This window comes from Oncorhynchus mykiss, chromosome 28, assembly GCF_013265735.2.
Source record: "Oncorhynchus mykiss isolate Arlee chromosome 28, USDA_OmykA_1.1, whole genome shotgun sequence".
NCBI lineage: Eukaryota > Metazoa > Chordata > Actinopteri > Salmoniformes > Salmonidae > Oncorhynchus > Oncorhynchus mykiss.
Genome location: NC_048592.1, coordinates 40,195,583 through 40,223,500, shown reverse-complemented (window position 1 = coordinate 40,223,500; position 27,918 = coordinate 40,195,583). Strand labels below are relative to the sequence as shown.

Sequence of the window (27,918 nt, the reverse complement as noted above, 5' to 3'; positions counted from 1 at the left end):
ATAACTGACAAATTGTGTCGACTGGGTATACTTGAATTAGTCAGTGAGGATATAAAAGAGTTGTAGGCCTCGGGATGAGTGATGAAAAAGCTGCGATACTGGAGAAAGACACAAACAAGTCAAGACAGTCAATTTAATGAACTGAATTTAATGAACTTGAAAAGGAGAACGCCGTTCTGAGAGAAGCCTTACTGGACATACAGACTAGATCCATGAGAGAGAAGGAGAAGTTCCTGAATGTGTAGTTAGAGAGTTCCTCTTCACAGCGCTTCAGATCCCACACGAAGCTATCGACAAAATCCAACTTGAACATGTACACCGCTTCGGACAGAGAGGGCAGAGGTATGAACGGCCAATCGTTGCCAAATTTGCTTTCTTTAAAGATCAAATAATGGCTAAAAGCCTGGGTAAAAGACTTGCTGGCACGAAAATAGGCACGAATGACCAGTTCCCGAAGGAAATTTCAGAACGCGCATAAAGTTCTGTATCCAATTTTCAAGGAAAATAGATTGAAAGGGAAACGCATAGCTTTCGTAGTCAATAAACCGTATATTGACAGCCAGTTGTTCAGAGACACAAAGACTACTCCATGGCTATTTAGGAAACAAATAAGGAAACACAAAATTATAGCCCGGTTATGGATTGTGATAACACAACAAAAAATATAGCTTTTCTGTCTATCTTCAAAGCTCACTAATTGGAACACAAAAGCACTAATTCAACATGGTGGAGATAAAAAAAACTTAAAAAGTAAACAGAAGGCCCAGTATGTGTGGATGGCGTGGTGTTTTTTGGTGTTTGGGAAAGTGTAGCGTTGAGTGAGAAAGGAAATGGTTGCATATCCCAGAACCAATGTATTGCTGTGGGAGAGCTTTCAATGTTGTTCAGATGATGGATATACTTTTACAATGAATTATACATCTTATTTATTTATTGTCCTATCATGGTGGAACAGTGTTTTAAAATAAATGATTCATTTAATTTATTTATTGTCCTGTCATGGGGAACTACATTTTAAAAATAAATTATACATCTAATTTATTTATGATCCTATATTGATCGAACGGTCCACAACCCTATACCCTAGACACCCACCTAAATGACCCAGATACTAAAGAGAAGTCCCTAACTGTTTTATGGGTCTGCTGTAAGCGGTCTGTATGCAGCCAAAATGCAGTCAGAGACCAAGAGCAGCACTGCCCGCTCAACCTAGGTTATGTCTAAAAAAGTCTGTTATAAATTCTTCTGTGCATCTAGTATCATCTAGTAGGCTTTGATTAAATTTCCAATATCCAATATCCTCGCTCCAACACTTTTTTTGTCTGTCATAGTTGAAGTATACCTATGATGAAAATTACAGGCCTCTCTCATCTTTTTAAGTGGGAGAATTTGCACAATTGGTGGCTGACTAAATACTTTTTTGCCTCACTGTACATGGCGGAAGCTTAATCAAGCATCTTGATTACTTTCTTATATCATTCTCTCTGGCACCAAAAGTTTAAAAAGTGTTGATAGGGGTCAGAATGCGGTCGGATCATCACATAATTGGCATATATATTACTCTTACAGAATTTCCATGTGGGCGAGGATATTGGAAATTGAATCAAAGCCTACTAGATGATAACTTGTTTAGAACTAGGACAGAATAATTTATAATGGACTTTTTTAGACATAACCTAGGTACAGCAGATCCTCTTATTGTATGGGACACTTTTAAATGTGCCTTTAGAGGCCATGCAATTCAGTACTCATCTATAAAACAAAATCAATTTAGATCAAAAGAGTCCATATTAACAAAGGAAATTGAAGGACTAACAGAACAGTTAGATAGCAATAAAAACTGTACCATAGAGGCACAGAATAAGTTAGAGGAAAAACAAAAAGAAATGGAGGAACTTATTCCAGAAAGATCCAGTGTAATAGATTATAAAAATAAAGCAACTGGATGGAATATGGGGAAAAATACACCAAATTATTTTCAACAGATACCAAAACAAAATGTGTTAAAAATCATTACAAATGGAGTCACGGATGATTCACCAAATGATATTTTGAAAGAGGAAGTAAAGTACTTTAAGAATTTGTTTTCATTTCAGTCTCCTCCGTCTTCACTAACTGAAACTAATTGTATGGATTTTTTCCTTTATTAATAATGTAAAATTAAAATTAAAATCTGTACAGAAAGACTCATGTGAAGCCCAAATTACAGAGGAAGGACTTCTTGATATGCAATTAAAGCCTTTACGACTGGGAAAGCTCCAGGACTGGATGGCATACCAGTGGAAGTATACCAAACTCCAGGACTGGATGGCATACCAGTGGAAGTATACCAAACTCCAGGACTGGATGGCATACCAGTGGAAGTATACCAAACTCCAGGGCTGGATGGCATACCAGTGGAAGTATACCAAACTCCAGGGCTGGATGGCATACCAGTGGAAGTATACCAAACTCCAGGACTGGATGGCATACCAGTGGAAGTATACCAAACTCCAGGGCTGGATGGCATACCAGTGGAAGTATACCAAACTCCAGGACTGGATGGCATACCAGTGGAAGTATACCAAACTCCAGGGCTGGATGGCATACCAGTGGAAGTATACCAAACTCCAGGACTGGATGGCATACCAGTGGAAGTATACCAAACTCCAGGACTGGATGACATACCAGTGGAGGTATACCAAACTCCAGGACTGGATGGCATACCAGTGGAAGTATACCAAACTCCAGGGCTGGATGGCATACCAGTGGAAGTATACCAAACTCCAGGACTGGATGGCATACCAGTGGAAGTATACCAAACTCCAGGACTGGATGTCGTACCAGTGGAAGTATACCAAACTCCAGGACTGGATGACATACCAGTGGAGGTATACCAAACTCCAGGACTGGATGGCATACCAGTGGAAGTATACCAAACTCCAGGGCTGGATGGCATACCAGTGGAAGTATACCAAACTCCAGGACTGGATGGCATACCAGTGGAAGTATACCAAACTCCAGGACTGGATGGCATACCAGTGGAGGTATACCAAACTCCAGGACTGGATGGCATACCAGTGGAAGTATACCAAACTCCAGGGCTGGATGGCATACCAGTGGAAGTATACCAAACTCCAGGACTGGATGGCATACCAGTGGAGGTATACCAAACTCCAGGACTGGATGGCATACCAGTGGAAGTATACCAAACTCCAGGACTGGATTGCATACCAGTGGAAGTATACCAAACTCCAGGACTGGATGGCATACCAGTGGAAGTATACCAAACTCCAGGACTGGATAGCATACCAGTGGAGGTATACCAAACTCCAGGACTGGATGGCATACCAGTGGAAGTATACCAAACTCCAGGGCTGGATGGCATACCAGTGGAAGTATACCAAACTCCAGGACTGGATGGCATACCAGTGGAGGTATACCAAACTCCAGGACTGGATGGCATGCCAGTGGAAGTATACCAAACTCCAGGACTGGATGGCATACCAGTGGAGGTATACCAAACTCCAGGACTGGATGGCATACCAGTGGAAGTATACCAAACTCCAGGGCTGGATGGCATGCCAGTGGAAGTATACCAAACTCCAGGACTGGATGGCATACCAGTGGAGGTATACCAAACTCCAGGACTGGATGGCATACCAGTGGAAGTATACCAAACTCCAGGGCTGGATGGCATACCAGTGGAGGTATACCAAACTCCAGGGCTGGATGGCATACCAGTGGAAGTATACCAAACTCCAGGACTGGATGGCATACCAGTGGAGGTATACCAAACTCCAGGACTGGATGGCATACCAGTGGAAGTATACCAAACTCCAGGACTGGATGGCATACCAGTGGAAGTATACCAAACTCCAGGGCTGGATGGCATGCCAGTGGAAGTATACCAAACTCCAGGACTGGATGGCATACCAGTGGAAGTATACCAAACTCCAGGACTGGATGGCATACCAGTGGAGGTATACCAAACTCCAGGACTGGATGGCATACCAGTGGAAGTATACCAAACTCCAGGACTGGATGGCATACCAGTGGAAGTATACCAAACTCCAGGACTGGATGGCATACCAGTGGAAGTATACCAAACTCCAGGACTGGATGACATACCAGTGGAGGTATACCAAACTCCAGGACTGGATGGCATACCAGTGGAAGTATACCAAACTCCAGGGCTGGATGGCATACCAGTGGAAGTATACCAAACTCCAGGACTGGATGGCATACCAGTGGAAGTATACCAAACTCCAGGACTGGATGGCATACTAGTGGAAGTATACCAAACTCCAGGGCTGGATGGCATACCAGTGGAAGTATACCAAACTCCAGGACTGGATGGCATACCAGTGGAAGTATACCAAACTCCAGGACTGGATGGCATACTAGTGGAAGTATACCAAACTCCAGGGCTGGATGGCATACCAGTGGAAGTATACCAAACTCCAGGACTGGATGGCATACCAGCGGAGGTATACCAAACTCCAGGACTGGATGGCATACCAGTGGAAGTATACCAAACTCCAGGACTGGATGGCATACCAGTGGAAGTATACCAAACTCCAGGACTGGATGGCATACCAGTGGAAGTATACCAAACTCCAGGACTGGATGGCATACCAGCGGAGGTATACCAAACTCCAGGACTGGATGGCATACCAGTGGAAGTATACCAAACTCCAGGACTGGATGGCATACCAGTGGAAGTATACCAAACTCCAGGACTGGATGGCATACCAGCGGAGGTATACCAAACTCCAGGACTGGATGGCATACCAGTGGAAGTATACCAAACTCCAGGACTGGATGGCATACCAGTGGAAGTATACCAAACTCCAGGACTGGATGGCATACCAGTGGAAGTATACCAAACTCCAGGACTGGATAGCATACCAGTGGAGGTATACCAAACTCCAGGACTGGATGGCATACCAGTGGAAGTATACCAAACTCCAGGGTTGGATGTCATACCAGTGGAAGTATACCAAACTCCAGGACTGGATGGCATACCAGTGGAAGTATACCAAACTCCAGGGTTGGATGTCATACCAGTGGAAGTATACCAAACTCCAGGGTTGGATGTCATACCAGTGGAAGTATACTAAACTCCAGGGCTGGATGGCATACCAGTGGAAGTATACCAAACTCCAGGGCTGGATGGCATACCAGTGGAAGTATACCAAACTCCAGGGCTGGATGTCATACCAGTGGAAGTATACCAAACTCCAGGGCTGGATGGCATACCAGTGGAGGTATACCAAACCTTTTGATATACTCAAAGGACCATTATTACCATGTTTTATCCACTCCTATATAAATGGTAGATTATCAGACATTCAACAAGAAGCTCAGATATCATTATTACTGAAACAGGACCCAAGTGGTGTATATAAAGATCCAGTCCATTAATACAAATGGAGGCCTGTTACACTTCAGTGTTGTGATGCAAAAAATCTAGCAAAATGCTTGGTGCATAGAATTAAAAAGGTTTTGTCAGATATTATTATTCATCCTAATCAGACAGGTTTATTACATGTACGATACATTGGAGATAATATAAGACAAGTACTGGAAACAATAGAACACTAGAAATATTGGGGACACCAGGCCTGGTTTTCATAGCTGATTTTGAAAGGCTTTTGATAAAGTACGACTGGAGTTTATATATAAATGCCTAGAATATTTCAATTTTGGGGAATCTCTTATAAAATGGGTTAAGGTTATGTATAGTAATCCTAGGTGTAAAATAGTAAATAATGGCTACATCTCAGAAAGGTTTAAACTATCAAGAGGAGTAAAACAAGGTTGTCCACTATCGGCATATCTATTTATTATTGCCATTGAAATGTTAGCTGTTAAAATTAGATCCAACAATAATATTAAGGGATTAGACTTGGCTTAAAAACTAAGGTGTCATTGTACGCTGATGATTCATGTTTTCTTTTAAAACCACAATTAGAGTCTCTGCACGGCCTCATAGAGGATCTAGATACTTTTGCTATCTTCTCTGGATTACAACCAAATTCTGATAACTATATTACGTATTGGATCACTAAAAAATGCAACTTTTACATTACCGTGTAGTTTACCAATTAAATGGTCTGATGGAGATGTGGACGTACTCGGTATACAAATCCCAAAAGAAAGAAATTATTTCACTCCAATACATTTTTATAGAAAGTTAGCAAAAATAGGTAAGATCTTGCTACCATGGAAAGGAAAATACCTGTCTATTTGTGGCAAAAATCACCCTGATTAACTCCTTTGTTATATTACAGTTTACCTATTTGCTTATGGTTTTGCCTACACCTAGTGACCTGCTTTTTAAATAAAATGAACCAAAAATATTCAATTTTATTTGGAATGGAAAGCCAGGCAAAATCAAAAGGGCCTATTTATGAATATGAATTCGGAGGGCAGAAATGATTAAATATTAAAGCGTTAGACCTCTCACTAAAGGCATCAGTCATACAAAAGTTATACTTAAATCCAAACTGGTTCTCTAGTCAATTGGTAGGAATGTCTCATCCTATGTTCAAGAATGGCCTCTTTCCCTTTATTCACATTACATCTGCTCACTTTAGGTTGTTTGAAAACGAAATCTCCAAAAAATGGTTATTTTCTAAACAAGCCTTAGAAAGTTAGTTGCAATTTCAGTTTAATCCACTTGAAAAAACATAACACATAATACAACAAATATTGTGGTTAAACTCAAATATACTAATTGATCAAAATAAAAATAATCGATATCATAAATAGGACTGGTGGAGTTATGTCACACATGCAGCTAACACAGACATATGGAAATGTCTGCTCTACCCAAAATTACAACCAACTAATTGCAGCATTACCACAAAAATGGAAGAGGCAAGTAGAAAGGGGGAAAAAGTAAGGAACTTGTCTGTTGGCCCTGTATTAAATAACATAAATGGTTAAAGGAGAATTGATACATGTAAAAACATATTCCAATTTCATTTAAGGACCAAAAAACTGACAGCTGTGCCATATAAATCGCAAAATAGTTGGGAAGAGATTTTCGATGTACCCATTCCATGGCACATGCTTTATGAATTGATACGCAAAACAAAGCCGGATTCAAAACTTCAAATTTTTCTATTTCAATTACTATACAAAATTATTGCTACCAATAGAATGTTATAAATATGGGGGATACAATCTTCCCAGCTCTGCAGATTCTGCTGTGAGGAGGCAGAGTCATTAGATCATTTATTTTGGTATTGTCCATATGTAGCTCGTTTTCGGTCACAGGTCCAGGAATGGCAGAAGAATTGCAACATTTGCCTAGAACTAACGCTGCAGACAGCAATACTGGGTGATTTGAAAAGCCGTACTCAATCAATCAATAATATAATTATTATTTTAGCAAAAATGTTTATTTTTAATTTACAATCTGTAGAAGCTATGAGAATAGAAAGGTTCAGTACTTTTGTGAAGCATCACAGCACAGTTGAAAAATATATGGCAAATTGAAATCCAAAATGGATGGTGTTAAGAGATAGATGGGAAAATGGCGCTGAAGTGTAGGACTAATAACAACAAGATAACCAATGTAAAACATACGGGGTCTGTACAATGTATATAGGTTCAGAAATGTTGTGAAATAGCACAGTTACAAATAGAAATCAAACTGGATGGACATCAGAAATAGAGGAAGGACTAAAAACAAACAAAATATAACTATTGTAAAATAGACTGTGTCTGTAAAATGTGTATAGTATGTATAAACTGAAGGTAGAAGCCTAAGTGTTTATTAGTTTACTCCAATTGGGGGAAGGGTGGTCGGGCTTGGGGGAATAATAAAGGAATATTCTTAAAAAAGTATGTATATATGTGTATTTGTATGAATGTTTATGTATACATATATATATATATATATATTTACCCCATAAATATATGGGGGATTGGAAATGATGCAGACAATTACATTGATGGAAGCAACAATCTTTCCGCAATATTAAAGCTGATCCACCCCTTAAAGAAAAAAATAATAACAATCTTTCCGCAATATTAAAGCTGATCCACCCCTTAAGAAAATAATAATAATAATTAGCAAAATAGAGAATCAGTGACGATCTTGATCCTAACCATAAAACCACTCCGTAGAGGGTAACGTCCTGTCCAGAGTCAGTATCCATGTGTACTATCAGAAGCAGATCAATCAATGACATCATATATATAACCTATATGTAACCTATATGAATGTGTAATTCCCCTACAGGGTAATGTCCCATCCAGAGACAGTATCCATGTGTACTACCAGAAGCAGATGCGTATATACATGTCGCAGGGCTCCAGTCTGGACCGGCTCATTGAGGAGGACAGTGTGTCGTGGTCTCACAGGGTCCGTAGAAGGAGAGGCAGCTATCGTATGGAGAGCCAGGACTCCATTGTATCTATGGCCTCCAGGGATAGTATATCCAGGTAAGCAGGTTTGGGTAGGTTACTTTCTAAATGTAATCTGTTACAGTTACTAGGTACCTGTCCAAAATTGTAATCTGATTACATTCGGGTACTTTTAGATTACTTTCCCCTTAACCGCCGTGAACACCCTCACTTTGTTGAGCTTCCTCACTGGCGTGAGGGAACACAGCCGACGAATCGGTGCAACTACAAGGGTGTGCATTATACAGTCGGATATTCTCAATTGGAAACCCAGTCGTGTCACCTCTGCGGTGCCGATAGTTAAGAGGCATTAGAAGAAGACACAAAATGTATGTTACCAATTGAACCCCATCTCTTGCAGGATAAATCAATATTACAGTTTATATAGCTGGCCAATTATATGGATGTTAAATTTGACTTTATGGGTTGGTTATGTAGGCTTCATCTAACCCTTTGGGGACCTTTAACAGAATGTGACTGGCAGAACGGGTGTTGTATGTGGAGAATGAGGGCTGCAGTAGATATCTCAGATAGGGGGGAGTGAGGCCTAAGAGGGTTTTATAAATAAGTATCAACCAGTGGGTCTTGTGACGGGTGAACAGAGATGACCAGTTCACAGAGGAGTAGAGAGTGTAGTGATGTGTCCTATAAGGAGCATTGGTGGCAAATCTGATGGACGAATGGTAAAGAACATCTAGCCGCTCGAGAGCACCCTTACCTGCCGATCTATAAATTACTTCTCCATAATCTAGCATGGGTAGGATGGTCATCTGAATCAGGGTTAGTTTGGCAGCTGGAGTGAAAGAGGAGTCCACATTCAGTCAGCTGTATAAGGAAATAAACAAACAGGAAACCACTCACCCAGAGGCAGCGCTCCTAGTGGCCGGAGACTTTAATGCAGGAAACTTAAATCAGTTCTACCAAATCTCTATCAACATGTTAAATGTGCAACCAGAGGGAAAACAATTCTAGACCACCTTTACTCCACACACAGAGATGCGTAGAAAGCTCTCCCTCGCCTCCATATGGCAAATCTGACCATAATTATATCCTCCTGATTCCTGCTTACAAGCACAAATTAAAGCAGGAAGCACCAGTGACTAGATCAATAAAAAAGTGGTCAGATGAAGCAGATGCTAAACTACAGGACTGTTTTGCAGCACAGACTGGAACATGTTCTGGCATTCCTCCGATGGCATTGAGGAGTACACCACATCAGTCACTTTATCAATAAGTGCATTGAGGATGTCGTCCCCACAGTGACTGTACGTACATACCCCAACCAGAAGCCATGGATTACAGGCAACATTCGCACTGAACTAAATGGTAGAGCTGGCACTTTCAAGGTGCGGGACCCGGAAGCTTACAAGAAATCCTGCTATGCCCTCAAACAGGCAAAGCACCAATACAGGACTAAGATTGAATCGTACTTCAACGGCTCTGACACTCGTCGGATGTGGCAGGGCTTGCAAACTATTACAGACTACTAAGGGAAGCACAGACGCGAGCTGCCCAGTGACACGAGCCTACCAGACGAGCTAAATCACTTCTATGCTCGCTTTGAGCCAAACAACAATGAGGCATGCATGAGAGCCCCAGCTGTTCCGGACGACTGTATGATCACCCTCTCCGTAGCCGAAGTGAGTAAGACCTTTATACAGGTCAACATTCACAAGGCTGCAGAGCCAGATAGATTACCAGGACGTGTGCTCCGGGCATGTGCTGACCATCTGGCAAGTATCTTCACTGACATTTTCAATCTGTCCCTGGTTGAGTCTGTAATACCAACATGTTTCAAGCAGACCACCATAGTCCCTGTGCCCAAGAACACTAAGTTTTGGAACGGCCTAGTCAAAGTCCAGACCTAATCCTAATTGAGATGTTGTGGCAGGACTTTATACGAGCAGTTCATGCTTGAAAACCCACAAATGTCGCTGAGTTAAAGCCGTTCTGCATTGAAGAATGGGTCAGAATTCCTCCACAGTGATGTGAGAGACTGATCAACAACTACAGGAAGTGTTTGGTTGGAGTCATTGCAGCTAAAGGAGAAACAACAGTTAGTTAGTGTAAAGGGGGCAATTACATTTTCACACAGGGATTTTGCATAACTTTATTTATGAAATAATATATGTAATTGTTGCGTTATTTGTTCACTCAGGTTCCCTTTATCTAATAGCTGACTTGCCTAGTTAAATAAATGTTCAATACAAATTAAAATAAATTAGGTTTTGGTTGAAGATCTGATGGGATCCATGGGAGACTCCTCTGTCTGTCTGTCTGTCTGTTCAGTATTAAAAATATGCAAAAATAGAGATAATTAGAAAGAGGGCAAATGCTTTTTCATGGCACTGTATCTTCGAGAGACTGAGTAGAGTGCTTGAGATATCCTGTTATTGAGATATCCTGTTATTGAGATATCCTGTTATTGCTATATCCTGTTATTGAGATATCCTGTTATTGCTATATCCTGTTATTGAGATATCCTGTTATTGAGATATCCTGTTATTGAGATATCCTGTTATTGAGATATCCTGTTATTGAGATATCCTGTTATTGAGATATCCTGTTATTGCTATATGTCATTCTAAGGCTTGATCAGTATCTTCAGGATACAGGCTGAGAGATGAGGCATCACATTCTACAGTACATTCGGCCATAACCTCCCCACCAACTTTACCATTTGGAAACTCCCACATCGTTAGCCGTGTCATGTGAAAGCCATGTTGTAACCATTGTGTCATTCCACTCGTTTATTTCTCATCTCTCCGTCAGTGCCTACACTGAGGCCACCATGCTGTTCTCCCGACAAGACACGCTGGACGAGCTGGACGGAATGTCGTCAGACGTTCCCATTCCCAAAACCAGCGAGCGTGTCCGGCCCAAACTCTGTAAGATTTACGGCCTGGACGCCTCCAAATCGACTGACAGCAGCAGTAGTCAAGTGTCCAGGTGCCTGGTCCAAGCCAAAAACCTCTTCCTCTTCCTCTTATTCCTCCTCCTCTGTTGATTATCACCCGTGTTTTGTTTATGGGTTGTTGATTATCACCCATGTTCTGTTTATGGGTTGTTGATTATCACCCATGTTCTGTTTATGGGTTGTTGATTATCACCCACTCTCTGTTTATGGGTTGTTGATTATCACCCATGTTCTGTTTATGGGTTGTTGATTATCACCCACTCTCTGTTTATGGGTTGTTGATTATCACCCATGTTCTGTTTATGGGTTGCTGATTATTCTCATCATTATATGTGGTTTGTTTCTGTTCCTCAAACTTCCTCTGTCTGTCTGTCTGTCTGTCTGTCCGTCTGTCCCCCTGTCCCCCTGTCCCCCACAGCGAGGCGACTCAGTGCATCACTCTCTATTCACGGCAAGGCACCAATGACACCATCGAGGAGGTGGATGACGAACAGGACCAGGGGGAGGACAGGCAGAACGAACCCTTGGGACCCTCACATCCGGAGACAGAGGGGGCTGAGGGAAGCCCCTGGTGGAGTGGTGGTGGTGGAGTGACCACTGAGGAGGAGGAGAGGGACCAGGGACAGTGGGATCCATGGGAGACTCCAGGCCCAGTGGAGGTCCCCTCCTTCAGGGTAGACAGTCCAACTTCGACCTTCCTGGCCCTTCGATCAGGGTCCCAGGACTGTACCACTGACAGTGACGATGGGGGTGTCCGGCAAGAGTACCGGAACACAGAGGAGCGGGGCCTGGCGGGTCAGCTGGACACCTCGGATGCTCCAAACACCTCGGACACTGACGTGCCTTCCAGCTACAACAAGGTTGGTTCTCTATGTCTTTTGTCACTCTGAGCCGGGTTCCGTTCTAGATTTCTTCCTTCTAGGGAGTTTTTCCTGGCCCCTGCTTTCACTTCTGCTTTGCTTGCTTTTTGGGGTCGGGCCGGTTTACTGTAAAACACTTTGTGACAACTGCTTATGTTAAAACGGCTTTATAAAATACATTTGATTGATTGATTGATTGATTGATAATTTGATTGCTCACACGGTAGCCCTTGGTAATTGTTGTATAATGAAAGGGTAAACTAAATGAATTATGAATTATTATTATGAATTATTATTATTTTTGTCATGGAGGCGGTGAGCTTTGACCGACTGGAGGTGAGTGAGGATGAAAGCGACAGGGACGATAAGAGGATGATGGCGATGACCCCAGACACCAGCCGGTCAGACTATCTGGACGATCCCCTGCTGCCCTCACTGACCACTGAGCTGACCGCCAGCGAACTGCTGCTCAACAAGTAAGTGGACGAGACACGCTAATGTTAATAATGTCTCTAGTGTATTCAGTATTCAGTATTCAGCGCACGTGACAAATACAATTTTATTCGATTGGTAAAGTGAAAACATGTTTTTAGAAATTTTAGCTAATTTATTGAAAATAAAATACAGAAACATATCATTTAAATAACTATTCACATTTACATTTTTACATTTTAGTCACTTGGCAGACACTCCAGAGCGATTTACAGTTAGTGTATTCATGTTAAGATATACAGTTGAAGTCAGAAGTTTACATTCACTTAGGTTGGAGTCATTAAAACTAGTTTTTCAACCACTCCACACATTTCTTGTTAACAAACTATAGTTTTGTCAAGTCAGTTAGGACATCTACTTTGTGCAACAATTGTTTACAGACAGATTATTTCATTTATAATTCACTGTATCACAATTCCAGTGGGTCAGCAGTTTACTACACTAAGTTGACTTTTCCTTTAAACAGCTTGGAAAATTCCAGAAAATTATGTCATGGCTTTAGAAGCTTCTGATAGGCTAATTGACATAATTTGAGTCAATTGGAGGTGTACCTGTGGATGTATTTCAAGTCCAACCTTCAAACTCAGTGCCTCTTTGCTTGACATCATGGGAAAATCTAAAGAAATCAGCCAAGACCTCAGAAGAAGAATGGTAGACTTCCACAAGTCTGGTTCATCCTTGGGAGCAATTTCCAAATGCCTGAAGGTACCACGTTCATCTGTACAAACAATAGTACGCAAGTATAAACACCATGGGACCACGCAGCCGTCATACCGCTCAGGAAGGAGACGCGTTCTGTCTCCTAGAGATGAACGTATTTTGGTGTGAAAAGTGCAAATCAATCACAGAACAACAGCAAAAGACCTTGTGAAGATGCTGGTGGAAACAGGTACAAAAGTATCTATATCCACACTAAAACAAGTCCTATATTGACATAACCTGAAAGGCCGCTCAGCAAGAAAGAAGCCACTGCTCCAAAACCGCCATAAAAAAGCCAGACTACGGTTTGCAACTGCACATGGGGACAAAGATCGTATTTTTTGGAGAAATGTCCTCTGGTCTGATGAACTGTTTGGCCATAATGACCATCGTTATGTTTGGAGAAAAAAGGGGGAAACTTGCAAGCCGAAGAACACCATCCCAACCGTGAAGCACGGGGGTGGCAGCATCATGTTGTGGGGGTGCTTTGCTGCAGGAGGGACTGATGCACTTCACAAAATAGATGATATCATGAGCAAGGACAATTATGTAGAAATATATAAGCAACACCTCAAGACATCAGTCAGGAAGTTAAAACTTGGTCGCAAATGGGTCTTCCAAATGGACATTGACCCCAAGCATACTTCCAAAGTTGTGGCAAAATGGCTTTAGGACAACAAAGTCAAGGTATTAGAGTGGCCATCACAAAGCCCTGACCTCAATCCTATAGAAAATGTGTGGACAGAACTGAAAAAGCATTTGCGAGCAATGAGTCCTACAAACCTGACTCCGTTACACCAGCTCTGTCAGGAGGAATGGGCCAAAATTCATCCAACTTATTGTGGGAAGCTTGTGGAAGGCTACCCGAAACATTTGACCCAAGTTAAACAATTTAAAGGCAATACTAGCAAATACTAATTGGGTGTATGTAAACTTCTGACCCACTGGGAATGTGATGAAAGAACTAAAAGCTGAAATAAATCATTCTCTCTACTATTATTCTGACATTTCACATTCTAAAAATAAAGTGGTGATCCTAACTGACCTTAGACAGACAATTTTTTACTCTGGTTAAATGTCAGGAATTGTGAAAAACTGAGTTTAAATGTATTTGGCTGAGGTGTATGTAAACTTCCGACTTCAACTGTAGATCTAATCTATAGAGTGGAATTACAATAGAACAGTACTTCCCAAAACCTTTTTGTTGAACTGTGGAACATCTTGGTGTGTTTAAACATTCTGCGGCATATCTAAAATGTCCTTATTAGTGGTAATGACCTCCATCTCATCTGATCCATAATGCAAATCATCTATTTTCTGTGACAAACGTTTTTCTATTTTTTTTATAGATTAAAGTGTTTATTTGAATTATTGTCATAGTTCCTTACTCATAACGATTCATTTCCCCTTTAAGAGCGTCCCACAAATCTGCACAAAAAAAATACACAATATGGCCAAAAGTATGTGGACACGTACTCGTCAAACATCTCATTCCTAAATTGTGGGCATTAATATTGAGTTGGTCCCTCCTTTTGCTGCTATAACAGCCTCCACTCTTCTGGGAAGGCTTTCCACTAGATGCTGGAACATTGCTGCTATAACAGCCTCCACTCTTCTGGGAAGGCTTTCCACTAGATGCTGGAACATTGCTGCTATAACAGCCTCCACTCTTCTGGGAAGGCTTTCCACTAGATGTTGGAACATTGCTGCTATAACAGCCTCCACTCTTCTGGGAAGGCTTTCCACTAGATGTTGGAACATTGCTGCTATAACAGCCTCCACTCTTCTGGGAAGGCTTTCCACTAGATGTTGGAACATTGCTGCGGGGACTTGCTTCCATTAATCCACAAGAGCATTAGTGAGGTCGGGCACTGATGTTGGACGATTAAGCCTGGCTCATAGTTGGCATTTCAATTCATCCCAAAGGAGGTTGAGGTCAGGCCTCTGCGCAGGCCAGTCAAGTTCTTCCACACCGATCTGAACAAACTATTTTTGCATGGACCTCACTTTGTGCAAATGGGCATTGTCATGCTGAAACAGGAAAGGACCTGTCCCAAACTGTTTCCACAAAGTTGGCAGCACAGAATAGTCTAGAATGTCATTGTATGCTGTAGCGTTACGATTTCCCCAGCCCAGCCCATACCATGAAAAACAGCCCCAGGCCATTATTCCTCATCCACCAAACTTTATACAGTAGTTGGCACTATACATTCGGGCAGATAGCGTTCTCCTTGCATCCGCAACCCCAGATTCGTCCGTCGGACTGCCAGATGGTGAAGCGTGAATCATCACTCCAGAGAACACGTTTCCACTGCTCCAGAGTCCAATGGCAACGAGCTTTACACCACTCCAGCCGACGCTTGGCACTGTGCATGGTGATCTTAGCTTATCTTATATCTGATCTTATCTTAGTTTGTGTGTGTTGCTCGGCAATGGAAACACCATTTCATGAAGCTCCAGTCGAACAGTTATTGTGCTGAAGTTGCTTCCAGAGACAGTTTGGTACTTCGGTAGTGAGTGTTGCAACCGAGGACAGATGATTCTTATGCTTTACAAACTTCAGTACTCTGCAGTCCTGTTCTGTGAGTTTGTGTGGCCTACCACTTCAGTACTCTGCAGTCCTGTTCTGTGAGTTTGTGTGGCCTACCACTTCAGTACTCTGCAGTCCTGTTCTGTGAGTTTGTGTGGCCTACCACTTCAGTACTCTGCAGTCCTGTTCTGTGAGTTTGTGTGGCCTACCACTTCAGTACTCTGCAGTCCTGTTCTGTGAGTTTGTGTGGCCTACCACTTCAGTACTCTGCAGTCCTGTTCTGTGAGTTTGTGTGGCCTACCACTTCAGTACTCTGCGGTCCTGTTCTGTGAGTTTGTGTGGCCTACCACTTCAGTACTCTGCGGTCCTGTTCTGTGAGTTTGTGTGGCCTACCACTTCAGTACTCTGCGGTCCTGTTCTGTGAGTTTGTGTGGCCTACCACTTCAGTACTCTGCGGTCCTGTTCTGAGAGTTTGTGTGGCCTACCACTTCAGTACTCTGCGGTCCTGTTCTGTGAGTTTGTGTGGCCTACCACTTCAGTACTCTGCGGTCCTGTTCTGTGAGTTTGTGTGGCCTACCACTTCAGTACTCTGCGGTCCTGTTCTGTGAGTTTGTGTGGCCTACCACTTCAGTACTCTGCGGTCCTGTTCTGTGAGTTTGTGTGGCCTACCACTTCAGTACTCTGCGGTCCTGTTCTGTGAGTTTGTGTGGCCTACCACTTCAGTACTCTGCGGTCCTGTTCTGTGAGTTTGTGTGGCCTACCACTTCAGTACTCTGCGGTCCTGTTCTGTGAGTTTGTGTGGCCTACCACTTCAGTACTCTGCAGTCCTGTTCTGTGAGTTTGTGTGGCCTACCACTTCAGTACTCTGCGGTCCTGTTCTGTGAGTTTGTGACATACAGTACCAGATGGTCCAGCTAAGACCAGAGACATACAGTACCAGATGGTTCAGCTAAGACCAGAGACATACAGTACCAGATGGTTCAGCTAAGACCAGAGACATACAGTACCAGAGGCTGTGGTCCAGCTAAGACCAGAGACATACAGTACCAGATGGTTCAGCTAAGACCACAGACATACAGTACCAGAGGCTGTGGTCCAGCTAAGACCAGAGACATATTGGACCAGATGGTTCAGCTACGACCAGAGACATACAGTACCAGATGGTTCAGCTAAGACCAGAGAGATATTGGACCAGATGGTTCAGCTAAGACCAGAGACATACAGTACCAGATGGTTCAGCTAAGACCAGAGACATACAGAACCAGAGGCTGTGGTTCAGCTTAAACCAGAGACATACAGTACCAGATGGTTCAGCTAAGACCAGAGACATACAGTACCAGAGGCTGTGGTCCAGCTAAGACCAGAGACATATTGGACCAGATGGTTCAGCTAAGACCAGAGACATACAGTACCAGATGGTTCAGCAAAGACCAGAGACATACAGTACCAGATGGTTCAGCTAAGACCAGAGACATACAGTACCAGATGGTTCAGCTAAGACCAGAGACATACAGTACCAGATGGTCCAGCTAAGACCAGAGACATACAGTACCAGATGGTCCAGCTAAGACCAGAGACATACAGTACCAGATGGTCCAGCTAAGACCAGAGACATACAGTACCAGATGGTCCAGCTAAGACCAGAGACATACAGTACCAGATGGTCCAGCTAAGACCAGAGACATACAGAACCAGAGGCTGTGGTTCAGCTAAGACCAGAGACATACAGTACCAGATGGTTCAGCTAAGACCAGAGACATACAGTACCAGATGGTCCAGCTAAGACCAGAGACATACAGAACCAGAGGCTGTGGTTCAGCTAAGACCAGAGACATACAGTACCAGATGGTCCAGCTAAGACCAGAGACATACAGTACCAGATGGTCCAGCTAAGACCAGAGACATACAGAACCAGATGGTTCAGCTAAGACCAGAGACATACAGTACCAGATGGTTCAGCTAAGACCAGAGACATACAGAACCAGATGGTTCAGCTAAGACCAGAGACATACAGTACCAGATGGTCCAGCTAAGACCAGAGACATACAGTACCAGATGGTCCAGCTAAGACCTGAGAGTTTCCTCAAGGCACACCTGAGAGTTTCCTCAAGGCACACCTGAGAGTTTCCTCAAGGCACACCTGAGAGTTTCCTCAAGGCACACCTGAGAGTTTCCTCAAGGCACACCTGAGAGTTTCCTCAAGGCACACCTGAGAGTTCCCTCAAGGCACACCTGAGAGTTTCCTCAAGGCACACCTGAGAGTTCCCTCAAGGCACACCTGAGAGTTCCCTCAAGGCACACCTGAGAGTTTCCTCAAGGCACACCTGAGAGTTCCCTCAAGGCACACCGGTGTGGCTTCGACACTGTGCTTTTATAACCCGTTTGCTACAGAGTATGGTGGAACACATCACATCTCAACATGACTACTGGGACCACCTGGAATTATACAACATCGGTTATCAAATACATTTTTTAACTCTGAACATCATTCAACACCTTAAAACGCAAACCTTGATTCTAATAGGAAACATTCACACCTCCATCCTAGCTTGGTCGCCAGATATTTTTTTTGCACTTTAGCTAATATCTCCTCCCCCGCCCGCCCGCACCCCCCCTCTCCCTCTCTATCCCCTCCCTTTCTCCCCCGCCCTCTCTCCCCTCCCTCCCTCCCTCCCCCCCTCCCTCTCTCCCCTTCTCCCTCTCTATCCCCTCCCTTTCTCCCCCGCCCTCTCTCTCCCCCTCCCTCTAAATCCCCTCCCTTTATCCCCCTCCCTCTCTCCCCCTCCCTCCCTCCCCCCCTCTCCCCCCTCCCTCTCTATCCCCTCCCTTTCTCCCCCGCCCTCTCTCCCCCTCCCTCCCTCCTCTCCCCCCTCCCTCTCTATCCCCTCCCTCCCTCCCCCCCTCCCTCTCTCCCCTTCTCCCTCTCTATCCCCTCCCTCCCTCCCCCCCTCCCTCTCTCCCCTTCTCCCTCTCTATCCCCTCCCTTTCTCCCCCGCCCTCTCTCCCCCTCCCTCTCTCCTCTCCCTCTCTCCCCCGCACTCTCTCCCCCTCCCTCTATCCACCCCCCCTCTCCACCCCCTCCTCTCCACCCCCTCTCTCCCCCGCCCTCTTTCCCCCGCTCTCCCCCTCCCTCTCTCCTCTCCCTCTCCCCCTCCCTCTCTTCTCTCCCTCTCCCCCTCCCTCTCTTCCCCTCCCTCTCTCCCTCTCTCCCCTTCCCTCTCTCCTCTCCCTCTCTCCCCCTCTCTCTCTCCTCTTTCTCTCTCCCCACCCTCCCCTCTCCCTCTCTCCCCCTCACTCTCTCCTCTCCCCCTCCCTCTCTCCTCTCCCTCTCTCCCCCTCCCTCTTTTCCCCTCCCTCTCTCCCCCGCCCTCTCTCCCCGCCCTCTCTCCCCCCCTCTCCCTCTCTCCCCCTCCTTCTCTCCCCCTCCATCAGGATGTTCCATGATGAGGAGCTAAAGCGGTCGGAGCGGTTCTATGTGGGCCAGCCCCTGGTGTTCCAGTTGGTCTATGCCCTGTATAACATGCTGGTGGCCCACTCTGAGATGGTGTGTTACCTAGTCATCATCCTCAACAACATGCTGTCAGCCTCCTGCGTCACCCTGGTCCTCCCCATCCTCATCTTCCTCTGGGCCATGCTGTCGGTACCTAGACCCAGTAAGAGGTTCTGGATGACCGCCATCGTTTATACCGAGGTAATGTAGCCCTACATCCCAACCAGTACCCTATTCCCTATTTAGTACACTACTTTTAGCCAGGGGTCCAATTTGGGACACAGGCCGAGAAAATAATGTATACTGCAATATGCTACAGAGAACTACTGCACGTTAAACACATTACACTGCTAGAGTCTATGACAGATGTAGACACTGCTATAGTCTATGACAGATATAGACACTGCTGTAGTCTATGACAGACATTGACACTGCTATAGTCTATGACAGACATTGACACTGCTATACTGCTATAGTCTATGACAGACATTGGCACTGCTATACTGCTGTAGTCTATGACAGACATTGACACTGCTATAGTCTATGACAGACATTGACACTGCTATACTGCTATAGTCTATGACAGACATTGACACTGCTACACTGCTATAGTCTATGACAGACATTGACACGGCTATACTGCTATAGTCTATGACAGACATTGACACTGCTACACTGCTATAGTCTATGACAGACGTAGACACTGCTATAGTCTATGACAGACGTAGACACTGCTATAGTCTATGACAGACGTAGACACTGCTATAGTCTATGACAGACATAGACACTGCTATAGTCTATGACAGACATTGACACTGCTATACTGCTATAGTCTATGACAGACATTGACACTGCTATACTGCTATAGTCTATGACAGACATAGACACTGCTATAGTCTATGACAGACGTAGACACTGCTATAGTCTATGACAGACGTAGACACTGCTATAGTCTATGACAGACATAGACACTGCTATAGTCTATGACAGACATTGACACTGCTATACTGCTATAGTCTATGACAGACGTAGACACTGCTATAGTCTATGATAGACATAGACACTGCTGTACTGCTATAGTCTATGACAGACATAGACACTGCTATAGTCTATGACAGACATAGACACTGCTATAGTCTATGACAGACATTGACACTGCTATAGTCTATGACAGACATAGACACTGCTATAGTCTATGACAGACTATGGGATGCTATGGGATGCAATGGGATGCTATGCTATGGGATGCTATGCTATGGGATGCAATGCTATGGGATGCTATGTTATGGGATGCTATGCTATGGGATGCTATGCTATGGGATGCTATGCTATGGGATGCTATGCTATGGGATGCAATGGGATGCTATGCTATGGGATGCAATGCTATGGGATGCTATGCTATGGGATGCTATGCTATGGTATGCAATGCTATGGGATGCTATGCTATGGGATGCTATGCTATGGGATGCAATGGGATGCTATGCAATGGGATGCAATGCTATGGGATGCAATGCTATTGGATGCTATGCTATGGGATGCTATGGGATGCTATGCTATGGGATGCAATGCTATGGGATGCTATGCTATGCTATATAGAAGTATGAATTTAATATATTGCACATGTACTTTCTATGATAGTTTTACAGGTATTACAATCCTTTAGATGAATATGTATAGTCTATGACCCTACACAATGAGTGTCTCTAAATTAACACAAATATCAGGATACTTATCTCTAAGGAAGCCCCTGAAGAAAAATACAATATTTGTGATGATATAATCCCAGACTATTTACATTTGACATTTTAGTCATTCAGCAGACGTTCATATTCAGAGTGATTTACAGTCAGTTCATTTATCTGAAGAACAGTCAGTGCATTAATCTGAGGAACAGTCATTAATTTGTCTGAAGAACAGTCATTAATTCGTCTGAAGAACAGCCAGTTCATTCATCTGAAGAACATTCAGTTCATTAATCTGAAGTCATTAATCTGAGGAACAGTCATTTTATTGTCTGAAGAACAGTCATTAATTTGTCTGAAGAACAGTCAGTTTATTCATCTGATGAACAGTCAATTTAGTAATCTGAAGTCATTCATCTGAAGAACAGTCAGTTCATTCATCTGAAGAACAGTCAGTTCATTCATCTGAAGAACAGTCAGTTCATTCATCTGAAGAACAGTCAGTGCATTAATCTGAGGAACAGTCATTAATTTGTCTGAAGAACAGTCATTAATTCGTCTGAAGAACAGTCAGTTTATTCATCTGAAGAACAGCCAGTTCATTCATCTGAAGAACAGTCAGTGCATTAATCTGAGGAACAGTCATTAATTTGTCTGAAGAACAGTCATTAATTCGTCTGAAGAACAGTCAGTTTATTCATCTGAAGAACAGCCAGTTCATTCATCTGAAGAACAGTCAGTTCATTCATCTGAAGAACAGTCAGTTCATTCATCTGAAGAACAGTCAGTTCATTCATCTGAAGAACAATTAAATTTGCAATATCAAACAAGATAATATAAATCATAAAACAGTTATGTATATTCTTCTGGAGAACAGTCAGTTCATTCATCTGAAGAACAGTCAGTCATTAATCTGAAGAACAGTCAGTTCATTCATCTGAAGAACAGTCAGTTCATTCATCTGAAGAACAGTCAGTCATTAATCTGAAGAACAGTCAGTTCATTAATCTGAAGTCATTCATCTGAAGAACAGTCAGTTCATTCATCTGAAGAACAGTCAGTTCATTCATCTGAAGAACAGTCAGTTCATTCATCTGAAGAACAGTCAGTCATTCATCTGAAGAACAGTCAGTTCATTCATCTGAAGAACAGTCAGTCATTCATCTAAAGAACAGTCAGTTCGTTAATCTGAAGAACAGTCAGTTCATTAATCTGAAGTCGTTAATCTGAAGAACAGTCAGTTCATTAATCTGAAGTCATTAATCTGAAGAACAGTCAGTTCATTAATCTGAAGAACAGTCAGTTCATTCATCTGAAGAACAGTCAGTCATTCATCTAAAGAACAGTCAGTTCATTAATCTGAAGAACAGTCAGTTCATTAATCATAAAACACACATCACGAGAAGAGAGATACCACAACATTACATAAAGAGAGACCTAAGACAACAACACAGCATGGTAGAAACACATGCCAGCACAGCATGGTAGCCACACAACATGACAGCAACATGGTAGCAGCACAACATGGTAGCAGCACAACATGGTAGCAGCACAACATGGTAGCAGTACAAAACATGCTACAAACATTAGGACAGACAACAGCACAAAGGGCAAGAAGGTAGAGACAACGATACATCACGCGGAAGCAGCCACAACTGTCAGTAAGAGAGTCCATGATTGAGTCTTTGAATGTAGAGATTGAGATAAAACTGTCCAGTGTTTTTTTCAGCTCGTTCCAGTCGCTACCTTCAGCGAACTGAAAATACGAGCGACCCAGGGATGTGGGTGCTTTGGGGACCTTTAACAGAATGCGACTGGCAGAATGGGGGTTGTATGTGGAGGATGAGGGTTGCAGTAGATATGTCAGATAGGAGGAAGTGAGCCCTAAGAGGGTTTTGTAAATAAACATCAACCAGTGGCTTTGTGCCGGGTATACAGAGATGAGAGTAGAGTTTAGAGTTAGAGTTCAGGAATGACGAGAGCACCTTACCTGCCGATCTATAAATTACGTCTCCGTAATCTAGCATGGGTAGCATGGTCATCTGAATCAGGGTTAGTTTGGCAGCTGGGGTGAAAGAGGAGTGATTATGATAGAGGAAACCAAGTCTAGATTTAACCTTAGCCTGCAGCTTCTCTCTACTGAGAGGAGGACAGTGTACCGGACGATGGGGGGGGGCAGACTTCTTACGGAGCCACATGACCTTTGTTTTGGAGGTGTTCAGAACAAGGCTAAGGGCAGAGAAAAGCTTGTTGGACACTAAGAATGCTTGGTTGTAGAGCATTTAACACAAACTCCAGGGAGGGGCCAGCGGAGTATAAGACTATATCATCTGTATATAAATGGATGAGAGAGCTTCCTACTGCCTGAGCTATATTGTTGATGTAAATTGAGAAGAGCGTGGGGCCTAGGATCGAACCTTGGGGTACTCCCTTGCCTCAGAGACAACAACACTCCTTAGCCGATCCATAAGAATGGAATGGTCTGCTGTATCGAAAGCTTAAAAATAGCAGCACAAAATCAAGGGCAGTGGTGACATAATTTAGGATCTTTAAGGTTATACCTCATAATGACAAAGTGAAAACATGTTTTTTTAAATTTGTGCAATTGTTTTTGTAAATGAAATACGGAAATACACTATATATATACAAAGGTATGTGGACACCCCTTCAAATTAATGGATCCAGCTATTTCAGCCATACCCATTGCTGACAGGTGTATACAATCGAGCGCACAGCCATGCAATCTCCGTAGACAAACATTGGCAGTAGAATGGCTTTACGGAAGAGCTCAGTGACTTTCAATGTGGCACTGTCATAAGATTGCCAACAAGTCAGTTCGTCAAATTTCTGCTCTGCTAGAGCGGCCCCGGTCAACTGGAAATGCTGTTATTGTGAAGTGGAAACGTCTAGGAGCAACAACGGCTCAGCCGCGAAGTGGTAGACCAAACAAGCTCACAGAGCGCGTAAAAATGGTCTGTCGTTGGTTGCAACCCTCATGACCGAGTTCCAAACTGCCTCTGGAAGCAACGTCACATCTGTTCGTTGGGAGCTTCATGAAATGGGTTTCCATGGTTGAGCAGCCGCACACAAGCCTAAGATCACCATGCGCAACGCAGTGGAAAAGTGTTCTCTGGAGCTTCACGCTTCACCATCAGGCAGTCCGACGGACGAATCTGGGTTTGGCGGATGCAAGGAGAACGTTACCTGCCCGAATGCATAGCACAAACTGTAAAGTTTGGGGGAGGAGGAATAATGGTCTGGGGCTTTTTGTCATGGTTCAGACTAGGTCACTTCGTACCAGTGAAGGAAAACCTTAACGCTACAGCATACAATGACATTCTAGACGATTCTGTGCCTCCAACTTTGTGGCAACAGTTTGGGAAAGGCTTTTTGCTGTTTCAGCATGACAACGCCCCAGTGCAAAAAGCGAGGTCCATGCAGAAATGGTTTATCGAGATCGGTGTGGAAGAACTTGACTGGCCTGCACAGAGCCTGGACCTAAACCCCATCAAACACGTTTGGGGTGAATTGGAACGCCGGCTGCGAGCCAGGCCTAATCGCCCAACATCAGTGCCCGACCTCACTAATGCTCTTGTGGCTGAATGGAAGCAAGTCCCCAGTAGATGTTCCAACATCTACTGGAAAGCCTTCCCAGAAGAGTGAAAGCCAGTATAGCAGCAAAGGGAGGGACCAACTCCATATTAATGCCCATGATTTTGGAATGAGATGTTTGACAAACAGGTGTATACTTTTGTCCATGTTGTGTATTTTTTTTGGTGCAGATTTGTGGGACGCTCTTCAAGGGGAAATGAATCGTTATGAGTAAGGAACTATGACAATAATTCAAATAAACACTTTAATCTATAAAAAAAAGAAAAACGTTTGTCACAGAAAATAGATGATTTGCAGTATGGATCAGATGAGCTGGAGGTCATTACCACTAATAAGGACATTTTAGATATGCCGCAGAATGTTTAAACACACCAAGATGTTCCACGAGCAGATGTCCACATACTTTTGGTCATGTAGTGTATCTCATTTATTCACACCTCTGAGTCAATACATGTTAGAATCACCTTTGGCAGCGATTTCAGCTATGAGTCTATCTGGTCTCCCCTAAGAGCTTTGCACACCTAGATTGTACAATATTTGCACGTATATTGTTTTTACAAATCTTCAAGCTCTGTCAAGTTGGTTGTTGATCATTGCTAGTCAGCCATTTTCAATATTATAATATATAATATTATATATATAATATTTACAAATATTCATTTTCGGGGTTTGAAAAAATGAGTGCAGAATGCTAACTCCCGTTCGTGTAAGCTGGCAGTTGATGATGACATAAACATGTATTGGGGTTGACCTCCATACCATTATACTCTGATTTTTTACCTCAACATAGTGTGAAAGACATAGAAACAGTAGGCACATTTTTCTGGGGGGCAATCAGGAAATTGAGTGGCGTTGCCGTGGCATTTCCATTGTTTCAGCGAAATTTGATGGGATCTCTTTACTGCACCTATACTATTGTCGGGTTTTGCTTGCATGTCTTCTCTTCTAGGTCGCCATCGTCATCAAGTACTTCTGCCAGTTTGGCTTTTTCCCCTTCAACCAGAACCCGAAGGTGAACGGGAATAAACCCTACCACCCTCCAAACATCATCGGAGTGGAGAAGAAAGATGGATACGTCGTCTATGACCTCATACAGCTTCTGGCGCTCTTCTTCCACAGGTCCATCCTGAAGGTACGGCTGATCTAGGATCAGGTCTTTCAGGTCTTTGATCGTAATACAATGTGATTGTTTTGTTTCGTACTCTTATTGGTACCCTACCTTTCCTCTGCACTCTCCCGTCGTAGTGTCATGGTCTCTGGGACGAAGACGACCTTAAGGACACCAAGAAGGAGATCCTTCGCCAGGACACTGAGTCAAAGGAAGAATGGAAGGAGAGGGACGCCACTCCCGTGCCGTCCTACCCCCGCGAGAGGAAGGGGTCGACACAGACCCTCAGGTCTATAAATCTGGGCGTGGGCACCTCCGTGGACTCCATGCACTACCTCCAGCAACAGCAGCAGACCTACCAGAGAAGAAAGAGCTCCAGTGGAGGGTCTCATATCTCCCACCAGTCAGTCCACTCTGTACGCTCCAAGAGAGGTCAGGGACATACTTTACTTGGCTACTTTATGTTTACGTTCCACATGTTCGTCATTTAGCAGACGCTCTTATCCAGAGCGACTTAGTGAGTGTCTTCCATTTTCATATTTCTTCGTGCTTGTCCCCCGTGGGATTCGAACCCACAACCCTGACATTGCAAGTGCCATGCACTCTATACTCTACTTTCCTTGGCTACTTACTGTATGTTATGTGGCTACTTACTGTACTTTACTGTATTTGGCTACTCACTGTACTTTATGAGGCTACTTACTGTACTTTCCTGTATTTGGCTACTTACTGTACTTTATGTGGCTACTTACTGTACTTTCCTGTATTTGGCTACTTACTGTACTTTACATGACTACTTACTGTACTTTATGTGGCTACTTACTGTACTTTACTTGACTACTTACTGTACTTTACATGACTACTTACTGTACTTTATGTGGCTACTTACTGTACTTTACTTGGCTACTTACTGTACTTTACATGACTACTTACTGTACTTTATGTGGCTACTTACTGTACTTTACTTGACTACTTACATACATTAAGGGAACATTTCGGCATTTCGTGTATGATCAGTGAGAAAGTCCATATTGCAAATGTACGGTCCCTTACCCGACGTCCGAAATCGTTTGTAAAATTCGCGGTCGGCGTCGGGCCGTGCGGTAGGGCCGGACCTACCGGGAAGTCGTCGAATGAACTTTGTCGGACTTTCGGTTTCCGTTAAAAAAAAAAAACAAGTTTCGGACCGTTTTTTCCGCCGTCCCGGACACTCCCACCAGATGGCATACGGAATCATATGGCAATTTGGCAAAACATCACGAATCGCGACGGGGCCTTATCTCAAAAACTGAAAATATTTCAAAGCCGAAACTTGGCGAGCGTAGGGTTGGCGTAACGGGCAGTTGGCCCCGAACGGGATGGCGTCTAGGCCTCGACGGTTTTTGAGCTACGGCCATTTGTCTGGGATTAAAGGCTTAAAATGGAAGTAGAGAAATTATTTTTCCACTTCAGGTCAAAGCCAAGGAGCCTCCGGTGTCAATAAAAAAAGAACCAGCCATTTATCTATCGTCATTTAAGAGAAACGGAACAATGACAAATTGGTGATGGTCACAAATAGGCGTTTTTTTTTTTTAACGGTTACAGATCCAGTTGCAGGGTGTTCATACGAATCTTTTTAAAGTGTGCTGCGGAGCTCTGCGACATTTCTGTGATTTTCTATGATTTTCTGAAATAACACAATAACCGACCATTAGAATAGTAGGCCCAAAATGAAGCCTGCCCCACAATGTCATTTGCTTTTGAGTGACAGTGAGAGAACCGTTAGGGTGAGAAGAAAAATTGCACCACATGAATGTTCCTAAGGTCCTCCCGATCTGAACAAGCCTAACCTTGACCGTGTGGCATTAACCCTTCACAGTAAAACAGGGTTTTTTGATCTCACAGATTACAGTGTCATCTCTCCCCATAGGAATACATAGCCTGCACCACAAAATTCAACCTGAGGCCTATGTGGGTTATGAATGCCGTATGAACCTGTCTTCGGTACCAGTCCATCAGGCCACTATGAGGTCTACCTGTGTTGATTCTAAGCTTCCTGGACCAACCGGAAGTGGTTAAAATGCCCCTAAAAGTGTTTACCCATACACTGCATGCAGTTTGATAGACATAGTGCATTCAACCCTGTGTA

General features: G+C 43.5%; 1 protein-coding gene across 1 annotated transcript in view; it reads left to right on the top strand.

The window, feature by feature from the left end:
* Positions 1-27,918, top strand: part of LOC110508253 (piezo-type mechanosensitive ion channel component 2) — a 149,101-nt gene that overhangs the window by 94,011 nt on the left and 27,172 nt on the right. The window contains exons 28-34 of the mRNA XM_036966347.1: positions 8,237-8,439; positions 11,173-11,349; positions 11,736-12,177; positions 12,490-12,653; positions 19,331-19,589; positions 25,632-25,814; positions 25,928-26,222. Coding sequence (XP_036822242.1) covers positions 8,237-8,439; positions 11,173-11,349; positions 11,736-12,177; positions 12,490-12,653; positions 19,331-19,589; positions 25,632-25,814; positions 25,928-26,222 — 1,723 coding nt within the window. The remainder of the gene's footprint in view (positions 1-8,236; positions 8,440-11,172; positions 11,350-11,735; positions 12,178-12,489; positions 12,654-19,330; positions 19,590-25,631; positions 25,815-25,927; positions 26,223-27,918) is intronic.